A 14,000-nucleotide genomic window follows, 5' to 3' on the forward strand; every position below is an offset into this window, starting at 1 on the left:
CTGCCAAACCCTAGTATTCACTAATCATGAGTCAGGTATCCCAAAAGCATGAGATTGCAAAATATATATATTTATATTTTCACATTCTTTTTACTTGCTTTATAATTCCTGAACTTTCATGGTGTACCTAGGGCATATTTTTAAGCTTTTTTCCATAGTCATGTGGGTTACAATCTTACTTTAAAAAAAATGAATGCTGAAATTCTCACATAATCTCCTGACTCCAGGAGCTGGGCTTTAAGTAAAAGACTAACTATCATGAAATTTGCAATAAAATCATGGGAGTTGGCAACAGTGCATATTGTATTCAGCTGTAACTAGTACGGTGCCTTGCTTAAAGAAAAATATAGTAATCTGTACTCTAAAAGTGCGTGTACAGTATCTAGAACAAGCAGGTCCTGGCCCGTAACTAAGGCTGCTAGATTCTACTGCAATATAAATAATATAATAAAAAGATGTGTTTGCTGGTCATTCTGCTTTCATTTCAGTATTTTTTAAAAAGTAATAGTTAAAGGGGAAGCCTAGTGACAAAGTAGTTTTGTCAAGGAAACAAATATTTTTATACTTTATTATATTATTAATTATTATATTTTATTATTACACATTACCTGATTGCACCTAAGGATTTTGTGGTTCCCAAATGAGTCAGATGCTGGGCAGAATCAAGGGTCTTCGATTCAGTTAGATTCAATTCAACAAGGCTTTATTCAATGTGCACAAAGGGAGAGCTCCTGGTACGAAAATCAGCCAGAGTCCCTCCAGCGAGGAGCCCCTCCCATTGCTATTTGATAGCACATGGCACTTACATAACAAGCTACATAACACAAACCTCTAACCAATCATATTTAACCTTTCCATACATGGATTTGTTCATCACATGCTTATACTTCTTCACTCCACATGTTGAGCGCACCCCTCTTCCCTGGGCCTTTTCTAGAATGTTCCTAGGGTGGTGAGCCACAGCATGCTTCTTTCTGCATACATACCTAGTAAATCACATTTTATTTAAAATGAACACGAGCATACCCTTCAGCTGCTATATTTGTATTCAAGGCCAAACTGAAATACTCTTGTCACTATTGAGCTTGGAACTGGTGCAGCTGTAGTCCTGCCATTGATTTCAGTGAACTTTGGACTGGGCCCTTTTATTGCCAGTTCACATTGCATTCTATAGCTGTAAAATACTGCTGCCAAATGCTGAGGGAACAAATGACTGTATGTATACGAGCCTTAATTTTCCATCTGTGGTACTAATACACCCTCCCCCCCGCCTCCATCACTGTAGCATCTGAGTACTTCATAATCATTAAGGTCTTTATTTAGCCTCACAACACCCCTATGAGGTAGAGAAGTATTATTATCTCCACTTCCCAGATGAGGAACTGAGAAATTAATGTACAGATTTTCAAAGGTATTTAGGTGCCTAATGACAGAGAGAGGTGTCTAATGGGATTTTTAGAAATTCTTAAGAAGGTTGGGTGTCTAACTCTCATTTTATTTCAATAGGAGTTAAGCACCTAATCAGCTTAGGTACTTTGAACATCTAGCCCCAAATTGGGTTGCCAAGGTCACACAGGAGATCATTAGCAGAGTAGGCAATTGAATCCAGCAGGTCTCTCAAGTCCCAGCCTAACCCCTCTAACCACTGCACCATTCTGCCTCTTTGATTAAATTATTTTCTCTGCTGTCAGCAATACTTCACTATGATAGGGCAAAGAAATAAAGCAGATTTTCCTTGCAAAAACACTTCAGCAATTTATAGAGCATTGCCCCAACTAGGTTGGGCATATGACATGTCCACTTGCCTCCTCTATAGAGAATATCAAAGAAACAGTGAGAGCAAGGTTGGTGAGGTGACATCTTTTATTGGCCCAACTTCTGTTGTTTAAGGACGAGCTTTTGAGCTACACAGAGCTTCTTCAGCATTTTACCCTCCAACAGAAGTTGGTCCAATAAAAGATTTATTTCACTCACCTTGTTTCTCTAATATTCTGGGACCCGCAGGCTAGAACAACACTGTACATAAAGAAACCTATAGGCCATTAAATAAAAAGACATTTTTCTTGTTGATTACTTAGGAAGCTTTAGAAAGGTTTGGACTAGTTTATGGGATCATTACAAAATAATAAACAAATGTGATCATGAAAAACAGAAAATTGGAACAAGATTAAAAAACAAAGAAATGAGGATCAATTCTTCTTCTAAAGTCAATGGAAAAATGCCCATTATTTTCAGTTGAGTCAGGATAAAACCAAAGTTGCCAAGAATATATGAAGCTTCTAGATGAATTTCTGAATGTAGCAGATAAAAAAATGTGATCAAAGAAGCACATTTTTCAGTACTATAATTCACCAAGTACAGGGGGACCATATATCCCGTTTTTGGTCAGGACGGTCCATTTTTTAAGCCCTGTCCCGACCATCCCAACTTTTTTGGCAAAAGTGGGCATTTGTCCCATTTGCTTTTGCCAACTTGATCAGTTGGCAAGAGCAAACAGAATGCCCACTTTTGCCAAAAAAGTATGGTGCGGAGGAATGTGCAGGGTGAGGGGAGGCGAGTGGCAATGCCAGCTCCATCCAGGCAGGGCTCAAACTAGCAATGATCATGCCCCAGCCTCGTGAGGGGTGAGAGGGTGGCGGCCAGAGCTCAGGTGAGCAGCTTGGGCCAGCCATGCAGGTAGGGAGGGGGGCACCTTAGGCTAGCCCCATGCAGTGTCCCATTTTCCCTTTAGGAAATATGGTTACCCTAACCAAATATTGTAAGCAGCTTAAGATGAAGGGGTAAATTTCTAGAGACAAACAAAATGATTAAACTCTTTAACCTCATTGGGAATCTTACATGTAGAGTATCGCCATGGCACAACTGAAAAGTTTACTCCTAAAAGGCAAACAATTTTAGAATACATAAAAAGAAATTTAGCTCCTCCACATTCTTCTTAGTTTTATCTGCCATCTTACTCTCATGTACAAATTTCTAATAGCATGGTATTGTTAAGAAATAATATTGATACATACTGCCATAATGTAATGCTCCCTCATGCAAACGCACAATGAATTGAGCAACTGACCTTGTGAGAAACATCTATCTGTAGAATCTGAATAAGGGGAGATTCCAGCTCAGCTCTGAGCTGGCTCAAATTTCACAACTAGGAAAATGCAAGATAAGGTTGCCTCATCATAATACTACCTTTGCTCTCTCTCTGAAGCATAAGGCATTCTCTGCTTCATGTAACTTCAGATCAGTTGACTTCCAGGATTAAGGCAACTTTCATTCTAAAAGAAAATGCTCTTCAATTTGAGGAACCTGCTCAATGCTGCAACTTTAAGAAAGAGCAGCAAGCAACTGGTGCAACATTTTCGGTAAGTATATCATTTATATTTGTCCTTCAGTTAGCAACATTGAATCATAAACCTGGAAACTAAAGTAATGAGTTCTGTAGAGAGATCAGTACCTCAGCTAAAGGCCTCCTTCAGTGTTCTTAGAGCTGTTTTGCCCTTTGTTTTCAGGCAGAAGACTGTAATTGCACATGAGACTGGAGGGTTTTTATCCTTTCACTTTTCAGTCCTTGTGGAATCAGGTTACATTCTTTGCAAATAGTTAGCAGCACACACTAAAATATTTTTTTTCTTAAATTCAATTAATCTCTGGACGTACCATCATCATGTATCATTAACATCCAGTCACATATCTGAATATAATGTAAGGGACTGTAATTTCTACAGACAAGTATTTTGATCAAATACTGAAGGGGAAAATTCTCCTTTCACAGCTTCAGGGTGAATTTCAGCTTTAGTGTTCTGCTCTAATCCATGCATGCAGGAAGAGCATAATACCAGGGTCAAGACTAAATCTGGAGAGTTGAGAGCAGCACTTTGCTGTAATTGTTTCAACAGTGTAGATTTGGCATCTCATGTGGGCCTTTGAAAAATACATCTATGACAATATTTAATTACACTGTTTTCAATCATTGTCACAACCTGAGGAACAAGTTAAAATTAGAGACAGGGCTTAACTCTGAATCATTGAGATCTTTGGGTGTTTTGACATTGACTCCAGTGGGAACAGGCTGTAACAAGTTTTAAGTGTTCAAAAACTGTATGCAAGGGTTACATACGCACAGATCCTATTAAACCATAAAAGACATTTTCATTTGTCTTCTTTCTCCTTTGGACCAGTTTGAAAATATTTTCTGAGCTCTCTGATTTATTCGTCCCCTCATATGAAGGATGCCATGTAGTAGTCCAGCTTTGCATATGCATTGCTGGTGACTAGCAAAATCTTGCTTTGGTTAGCAAACTTGATATGGAAGTCATTATGGGGAAATAACTATAGTGGCTCCCCTTTCTCAAATGTGGCCACCTAACTTAATTGGGCTCTCTATGCTATTTTTACAGACTCACTTTTTGAGCCATAACTACCTTCTAAATCAGATTATAAGGGAGACTATGTTAACACAACCATTACAAACGTAAGATATCACCATAAGCTCGGATCAATGCCAGCTAACCAAATGATGGTTTAGAGCACAAGGAAGTCAACCAGTTATTATAATGATTGAAAGAAATTGCCATTCCCATTTGAAGAGAGAAAAACTATTTGGCTTATGATTTTTCACATTACACTTTAATTTTGCTTCCCTGTATACCAACTGCAACTAGTATTTATTTGGTCAGTAATGCCTCATTTGAAAAGACATTGGCAGCCCTGAAAGGAACACTACACGTTGCTGAAGACCATAGCTAATAAATCTCGGAAAGCAGTATTGGGTCATGCAGAATTTGAATGAAATTTATTTAGGGCTGGAAACAATAAAATGTTAGAGACAACTCAGTGAGGGAGAGTGGAGTGACTGAACAGCAAGAGGTTGCAGAGCCATTGAAGTAGAACTAATGCATGGACCCCAAAGTCTGGTGACATTTAACATTAGGCTTAAGAGGATCTGCTAAAAACCTGGGAGTTAAATATTTGAATATTTCCATTTGCTCCCCAGAGCCATTCAGAGAAAAGCAAACAAACAAACAAAACCCATGCTATCTCTTTATGTTCCAATCAGCTCAGTGACCTGCTCACCCTGCCCTAATCTAAAAAAAGAGAAACAATTAAGAAACAAAGTTTCCTTACAGTATATATCCATAAAAGTTAGAAGCAGAATCACATTTAAGCTGTTATTTATCTGCCTTGCTATTTTATTTTTCATGAGATTGAGCCTTCACTGGATAGTTTTCAAAAAGTCAAATCTGCTCTTCAGCGTCCGGATATATGTCAGTGTGTATCTTGTAAAATCAGCTAGAGCACTTGAACATACATGCAAGTCAGGGATTTTGCTGGTTATACCATAACCTGTATTGCTTGCAAAGATAGCACTGAGTGCTTTGTGTGAGTTTTAGTTGTTTTCTCAGTTGTTCAATTTGAAATTTTATTTTATTGCTTTATTGTTATAGTATTTTATTTTTAAGTTTTGCTAGACAAAGTTATAAATAGATCTTGTTAGCTCACAAAACCTATCCCTTCAGAAATATCTCACTAAGACCAACAGAACATATAGATTTAAAAATTAGGATCTACTAGTCTGTTAACAAATACTGTGGGATTTACAAAATCTCCTAACCATGAGAGTTAGGTGCTTTTGTATATTGCACTAGATGACTATTAGAGCTAGCAGGAAAATGGAATTTCTCTCCGAGTGGGAAATTTCCATGTTTTGGAGTGAAAAAAATTGTTCCAAGTCAGGGCAATGTCAAAAAAATAAAAAATATTCTGGAGAGGATAATTCTAAAAAATTCCTTTCTGGGAGAACCAGAAATGGGAGCTTTCAGCCTGCTCCTGGCTGCATGACTGCCAGGGCAGCTGCCTCTTTGTGTTGCCTGACTCCTCAGAGAGCTGTCGGCTTGCAGAGTTAGGATGCTCCAGGTGGCAGCTGCCCATCAGGCTGGGGAGCCTAGGCTAGCAGGAAACTAGGCAGGCTGGTTTCTATGGAAAGTTTCAATGGACTTTCTATGGAAAGTTTCAATGGACTTAGTACCTTCCCACAGAATGTTTGTACAAAGCAGCATTTTCTGGAGGAAAAGTTCTGTCAGAAAATTTTCAACCGGCTCTACTACACATGTCTTTAGGAGCCATCTTTGTAAACCTGGCTCAGAGCTACTAAAATACAGCTAATAGATGTTTGTTACTAAGAAAATGTAAAATAATTATGGGTGAGGTTTCCAAAAGTGCTCCAGGTTGGCCTTTCTCTGCTCCCACAGAAGTCAGTTAGTGTTTTACCATTGACTTTGCACAGTTATACCAATGCTTATGAAAATTCCATCCTATACAACCTGTCAGTGTCAGATTTAAAAAATAATATGGGCTACTCTAGGGTGACCATACGTCCTGTTTAGGCTGGGACAGTTCCTTTTTTAAGCCCTGTCAGTTGGCAAGAGCAAATGGGACAAATGCCCTGTTTTGCCAAAAAAGTGGGGTGCACCTGAACGTGTGAGGGGACAAGCGGTGATGCCAGCCCTATATATGGGGGAGGCAGGGCTCAAGCGAGCAGCCACACCAGCCCCAGCCTTGCACAGAGGGGGCAGACAGGGCTTGCAAACAGAGATGCCAGCCTTGTGTGGGTATGGGTGCTCGGGCCAGCCCCGTGTGGAGGGAGCACGGGGACTTGGGCGAATGGCTCAGGACAGACCCATGGGGGTTGGAGGGCACTCAGGCTAACCCCACATGGAGTCCCATTTTCTCTTTGGTAAATACTGTCATAAGGCTACTTGTGTGTTCCATGTCCTGCCTATGCCAGGGGGATTGTAGAAAAAGAGTCCCACCATTTTGACATGATGGTAAAGGCAGCAGAAGCCACCACAGCTTCATTAAGCACTGGTGCTTCCACTCAGCTCAACTGCTAGTAGCATTCCTGAGAATTTTTTTTCTGCAATTCCTAGCCTCAAAGACTTGTCAGTTGGAAGCAGTTGCAACTGAGCATTGGCTTGAAGCTGAACTCAGGAATGAACTGGAGTTGGAGGTATTTGCAAATAAAACCCCACCAACTCCATTCATTTATTACTTTATTCTTCTTGGTGTTTTGACTCTGATCTAATTAAAGTCACTGCAGTTAATGAGAAAGACATACTTGGCTTAGGACCTTCTAAACTTTAGTACTAGTGAAATGCAAGTTGTGTTACAATAAAGAGAGTTGCAGATATAATCAGTCCCTGTTTAGCAGAGAAAGAGTTAAATTACATATCAGTCTCCATTATTTGGTTTAAGGTTAAAGGAATATTGGCTTTACTTGGCTGTTTGGTCAAGTCATATGCCATTTAAGATAACATGAACTTTGCAGTGTCACTTCGGTGGGAGACTATAAACATTCCATTTCATCAATGAGCCCTCAGTCCTACCCCCTCATCAAATATTGAGCAATGAGCTGCTGGATTCTTTAATTGGCAATATCAGTTTCTGGAAATGAATTTGAAATGTGTATGAATGGTTCACAAAGCAAACATTATTTATATCCATAGGAGCAGTCCTGGGCCAGCACCCCAGAGTTGGGATTGGGAAAAAGAGCACAAGGAGCCATCTTGCCCCGACTCTTTGCACTCCTGTTCAAAACAAGCTACAATGCAGCCTTAAGTGTTTAACCAGACCCTGAGTGGTTTTCTACATTTGGGTTTATTTGATTATATAACCCAGATTCAAATATTAGAAGTTACAAGGACAAAAAATCAGTTTCATGGATGATAATAAGAGAGATGGTTACAATGGTGAGCAATATAGCGAACAGTGCAGTGTTGTGGCTGTGGGAGATAGGGTGAGCAGATGTTCTGATTTTATAGAGACAGTCCCGATTTTGGGGGCTTTTTCTTATGTAGGCACCTATTACCCTCCACCCTCATCCCGATTTTTTACACTTGCTATTTGGTCACCCTAGTGTGAGATGAAAAGTCACAAACTAATTATCACAGGCCATGAAGGTTATCTTGCTGCATCAAATGATGGTAGTGAAAGAAGGTTAGCTGGTTGTATGTTAGCTTTAGCATGCGTAACAAATTAATACCCAATGACAAAGAGCCTGTTTTTGGTGTAGGTCTGGGCAACCAACTCAAACTAATGTTAATCTGAAAGGTCGTGACCTCCTAACTCTGCAAAATTACACAGCAGAAGAAATAAAGTATTTGCTATGGACAGCATCAGATTTAAAACAAAGAATAAAGGACAAGGGAGAGGTATGTAAAATTTCAATTAAAATCCACTTTGCTTGTTCAGTCACTCAGCTCACCAAATCAAGATTCTCATACAAGATAATGTGAATCAGCAACTAAACTGGCTTGTCCTAAACAACCACTTCAGCCCTTAATTAGTGTAAATTGTATACATCAAATGAAGGGCCAGCCAGTAAAAGGCAAAATGTTGTTTTTTGGATGCAGTAGGGGATTTATGCTGTTCAAAAGTGTTATACCCCTTATCTAATTCCCAGTTATTGGGTATTCCCAATGATTTCACTTGGGCTACATGCAGAAGTAAAGGTTTACAGGAATAGGAGCATTATTCTGTATGTAGTGTAGGAGCAAGATAAGAATCGGAGATCTCTTTCATTTGTTTAAAACAACAAAACAAAAACAAAAATGAAGATGCTTTTTGCCCCTAGAACTTTCTGTTTCTCCCAAATGCTTCCCAATGCTAATGATGGCTTTGGAGGGCCAGGGGATTAGAAACGATACAGTGAGTGCTTTTATTATTAATTTCCTGCGACCATTAAACTGTGAAGCAAATGTTAGATGATGGATAATGAGTGAACAATTTTCCAAATCCCTTTCTGTTCTTATTTTTCAGTATTTGCCTTTGTTGCAAGGAAAATCTTTAGCCATGATTTTTGAGAAAAGAAGTACCCGAACAAGATTATCCACAGAAACAGGTAAATCTAGACAAAACTATGTTATAATAAATATTTTCTCTGCAGAGTACATTTGTCCATATCATGAAACCATTACTTAATCATGTAGTTAGCAGTTTCTACGCAGAGACATGGGAGGTTGGAGAGCAGCAAGGATGAAAGTCAAGTCTGAGGAGAATGGCAGTTTACTCGACAGTGTGAGCTGTATCTTGTTCCATTATGCCTCATTAATACTACAGGCACAGCTCTTTGACCACTAAAATCCCCCAGGGTCAACTCTAAACAAGTTAGAACTGAAATAAAACAACATGAAAACCTTCTGCTTTCGGATGTAAGTTTCATGCCATATTAGCTAGCTGTACACTTTCCCCTCACTCATTTTAGCAAGTAACACCAATTGAATTCTGCACAGGCTGTCATAACTAACATCTTTCTAATTTATTATGCATGACTGTCGTCAATCTCAAGGCTTGTCTACATGGAAACTTAGTATGCGGTAAGCCAGGATGTGAACGCAAGCCTGCCATATGTTAAGTCGCCATGTAGACCCTGCTCTTGTGCACTACAGGTTCTGTAGTGTGCTTTGACATACTGTTGTTTGACACAGCGGTATGCCAGAGCACAATATGGAATTTTTAGTGAGTGGCAGCAAGGTCCCTACAACTAGTTAGTGTGCAGAAAGCTAGTGCACTGTCCATTCACACACTGGCTTGCTGCACACTCAGGATCCATTTAGACAAGCCCTCAGAGTATGTATTTAGACCTAGAATCATAACAACATCTTGATTTAAATTAGAGAAAAAAGAAAAAACCCATGACTACCTCTAGAGAAACAAGCTTGGGATGGGATGGAGAAATGGGGATATTGGTCTAATAATACCAGGCACTGTAGATGTGGATGCTAAAAGAATAAACATCTACATAATTCTGTTCATATACGTAGAAGATGCTTACATGTTTGCAGGATTGGGACCATAATATTTTTGCACAGACCCAACCATTCTATCTTTGCATCCAAGAAATCATTTAGGATTGATGTCCTCTTTATGAAGACATTTATACCCACCAGGTGTGGAAATCTTTTCTCTTCCCACATTTACACTGAAGTAAACTGTACCAGGCCCAACCTCCCTCAAGTAGAATTGTCCCATGTAAGGGACAGGTAACTTTGTAAAGCCTCTCTCACTGAGTTTCATCCAGATTCTCTGTAAGAAGCAAGGGAGAACACAGGAAGAAGGAACAGACTGTTCTGCTCTCAAGTCTGAAGATTGCCCCAATATACATATGACTCTTAAGTAATTTGTGGTGCCACAGGTGTCCACATGGAGGTCCTGTGTCTTCCTGCTGGCTCCATGCCCCTCTCTACTCCTCCTTCCAGATCACGATCAGCATAGCTTCAGAGGGGTTTCAGCCCCTGACCAATGTACCGACAACTCCCTTTAAGGTCAGCCGTCCCCCTTATACATCAGACCTGCTAGAGCCATCTAGTGTTGGTCTCCTGCACTCCTGCACCAGGCATGTTTCAGACTGTTCTCTGCACTCCCTCCTCCATCTAGCACAGATACGGGCATCGTGTTGTCCTTTGCTTCTAAGATCTGGCTTCTACAGCAGAATCAAGTATTCCCCCTCCCTCCACCTCCACAGTAATTCTGTACATCCCAGCTGCTATTTAAGGTGAAAAAGCAGCTTCCTCTGAAATCATAACAAAATGCCTCACACTCCTGTGTTGTGAAATAAATTCATTTCCTAACAATTTTCTAAAGCGTGAGTGAGTCCTACAATGGTTATTTGCAAGACTTCAGAGGCACACATTATCTCTAATGGCATTTCTCAGGCACAAATCACCCTGAGGTCTTGGAAAAGGTCACGTGTGTCCCAAGTCTTTGATAATCTGTCCTCATGGATTTGCATAAGCAAACATTGCAACACTCCATGAAGTTGGTAGACAATTGAGCTGGAAATGACTGTGTTTCACTATTGGACAGTGCAATATCTAAGAGAAAACTGGTGTGTTAACATTGTGGAATTGTTAAAAAAATAAAATAAAATAAAAATTCTTCCATTCTCATATTTTTAAAGAACTCCGTTCTTGAAAAATAAAGACATGTTAATTTGCAGTGCTGCATGAGAGCATATTTTATATTTGTAGTTCTTCCAACATGTATTATTTCTAACTCAATATTCTGATAGGATTTGAAATGTAATGGAGAAATGGTGTTCTTTTGAACAAATACAATCTTGACGTTAATTTGATATGGAAGATTTCTAGTACATTTATTAGTTTAGCATGTTATTAAGATTAAAACTATTAGTGTAAGTTAAGAATCGTCAGTAACTTTCAGCGTTTGTAAAATAAACCTATTTTTTCAGAGCCTACCAAATGTATTACCATAACTTCCTATTACTGTGGGAAATGTCATCTGTTTGCCGTCACAGTCCCATGCTCATTCTATGTAAACATACACATCATCCGTGTATGTTGAAAAAAGGGCATTCCACATGGTCATATATTGTCTGTAAAATAAAGTTTCCCCTCTGTCATGATATAAAGGTGAATGCCATTCTATGTTTCCATTATATCTGGCATAAATCATGCCACCTCTCAATCATGCCTTGCCTCCCCAGTTGTAACTGCACTTAAATATCAATGAGGTATTGATAGTAAATAAGGCCATTCTACAGACACTGAAATGTGGACAATATGCTGCAAGTTTGAAATAGGGGAGGGATACACAAATAATACTCAAAGTTGATGGTAACTTCAGATATATTCTTTCATGTCATGAGACCCAGGGCCTGATTCCTCTATAGTGGAATTCCACTATTGACTACAAAGCAGTTACTCCCAGTTCACACCACTGTGAAAGAAAAGTGAGGTCCATAATGGTATAAACACACACCATGTACATATATTCACACAAGTTACATCATTTTATATCATCCTAATGGCTGAGTGAAACATATCAGGGAATACACTACTTGGCATTTAGAGTGCCAAGGAGTGGATACTGTCTAAACTGGCTATACTACCAAGGTAGATTACTCTGATACCTTATTATCCTCTTCCAAAGCTATCCTTAAAAAACAGTCATTAGGTTTCAGACTGCAGCCCTTAGGAATGTTCCCCTAATTGCTGTTAAGTAGAGCTTTTAATTTTTAAATCTTTAAAATGCATTTTTTACACTACATGCCAAATTCTGTCAGGCAGTGGCAGCCAACTCACAGTCAGAAGTGGAAGAGCAATGAGGAAATTGGTCACTCAGAGAGACTATTCCTCAGGCCCTCCATGAGAGGAGTAAGCTGTTGGGGTCTCTGGATGAGGATCTCAGCCCATGACTCAACAATGATAGGCATGCACAACTCTTTGCACCAATTATTCATAATCTTAGTAGAAATGGATTGCATAGGTGGACTCTATATAAAGTAACAAAAACAATCACTGTTTTTGCAGTATATTTGCACCAGGCTGGGGAGTATTCGTACCTCTTCCACCATGTGTACTGGAATGTGGTCCATGGATGTCCAGCCTTGACTTCTCATTTTGTAACAAGCCCCTAGATAACTTCTTATAGGAGACTGTAACCAAGTGGTCATTTTACTGAGTGCCCCCTCATAGGCAGAGGTCACTTTGCAGGCACCCTACTCTGTAAGCCCCTTCTCACAGGTCCCTTAAGAACACCACATAATCTCTCTTTTGGTTAACAGCACCTCCCCCTAGGGCTGGTTTAATAACAGAAATAGTTCAAGCTGTCTTCAAAATCCCCCAAATAAAGTCCATAGCCATAACATAAAAGTCAATACAGTATTTATCCTTGTTCTTCTGCCATACACAGAACTCTTCCTCTGTCCCAGTCTACTCCACTCAAAGCTGCCAATCCCCATCTTCATTCTTCTGTCAGCACTAGCCTGTACTTTCCTACAAGCGTCTTTCTTATTTCATGAACTTTCTCCCGTTCACACTATCCACCTGCTGTCCTTTATAGGGAACTACCTGATTCCACAAAGAGCTGCATCTTTAGTAATCAGGGTTGGGTAGCCCTAGGCCTTCCAACCCTTAAAGGGGCAAACCACTCTGCTAGATGTTGAGTGGTATTAAGGAGAAGGACACGTTCTGCTCTGACTTATGCTCCATGAAATCTCACCTAAGTGTATATTTTACAAAAGCCACACATGTTGCTCTATGGACATATGCTTTGCCTTCTACACACGTCTTTGCTTCCTTTTTAAAACTGGCCACAGTGAGAAGCATATGCATGGCTTCATTACCTGTCTCTACTTTCCAGTGTGAACTCGGAGCCTCATGATAGTTGTTTTGTTTTAAATACTGATATTCACCCCAAGATCAGTCATTTGTGAAGAACAATAGTTGTGGTGTTATCCTTTTAATATTTAATATGCTTGCAAAGGCATATGCGAAAAGCTGTAGTAATGGCAGTGCCTGCATTGCTATCTGCTGGTGAGAACAAAGCTGATCTACTTTAAACTTCCTTGAGGTTTAACAAAGCAACAGTTTCCCAGCACCTTTTGGATCACAGCTTCCGAGACAAGAGGGTTTAAACTCTTCTACACTTTATGTTGCCCTCTCTTCACCCCAAATGAAAAATAATGTCAGCTTATTTCCAAAAAATGCTGTTTAAACTACTTCTTAGCATATGTGAAATGTGCCTCAAGTGGCATGTGACCAGAATTCATCACCGAATTTGGTCCACTGGTTGGATCCTTAGCTTCCTCTGCTCGGGGCCAGGTACTGACCGGGATTGTGACATGAACACTGATCCATGCTCCCCTCTAAACTACTGAAGAAGTGTTTTCTGCTCCAGAGGATAGCAAATTACTGTGATAATGCTGATCTGCCTGTGGGATGCTATGATAATACTAGGGTTTGTTTGGTTACTTCCTGTAATCAAAACAGGAGATGGGAAGACCTGCTAGATCACTCAGTCGATTCTCCTGCCAGGGAAGATCTGTTCTCTAGTGAATGAAATTTACCCCAGTGCAGCAGGAGCCTCACAGGACCACTTAAGCCCAACTTAAACCCTTAGGCCCAGACCTTCAGCTGCACTAGAGCTAGAGTCACTGCATCTGAACAGATGAGGCATAAATGTGGCTTTAAACCAGCCTTGTGCTC

At 39.9% G+C, this 14,000-nt stretch overlaps 1 protein-coding gene across 1 annotated transcript in view; it reads left to right on the forward strand.

The window, feature by feature from the left end:
* Positions 1–3,205: 3,205 nt before the first annotated feature.
* The window catches only part of OTC (ornithine carbamoyltransferase), a 40,515-nt gene continuing 29,720 nt past the window's right edge, over positions 3,206–14,000 (forward strand). Inside the window, exons 1-3 of the mRNA XM_030575934.1 lie at positions 3,206–3,359; positions 8,066–8,204; positions 8,812–8,893. Coding sequence (XP_030431794.1) covers positions 3,283–3,359; positions 8,066–8,204; positions 8,812–8,893 — 298 coding nt within the window. The 5' untranslated portion in view covers positions 3,206–3,282. The remainder of the gene's footprint in view (positions 3,360–8,065; positions 8,205–8,811; positions 8,894–14,000) is intronic.

This window comes from Gopherus evgoodei, chromosome 1 (genome assembly GCF_007399415.2).
Source record: "Gopherus evgoodei ecotype Sinaloan lineage chromosome 1, rGopEvg1_v1.p, whole genome shotgun sequence".
Taxonomy (NCBI): Eukaryota; Metazoa; Chordata; order Testudines; family Testudinidae; genus Gopherus; species Gopherus evgoodei.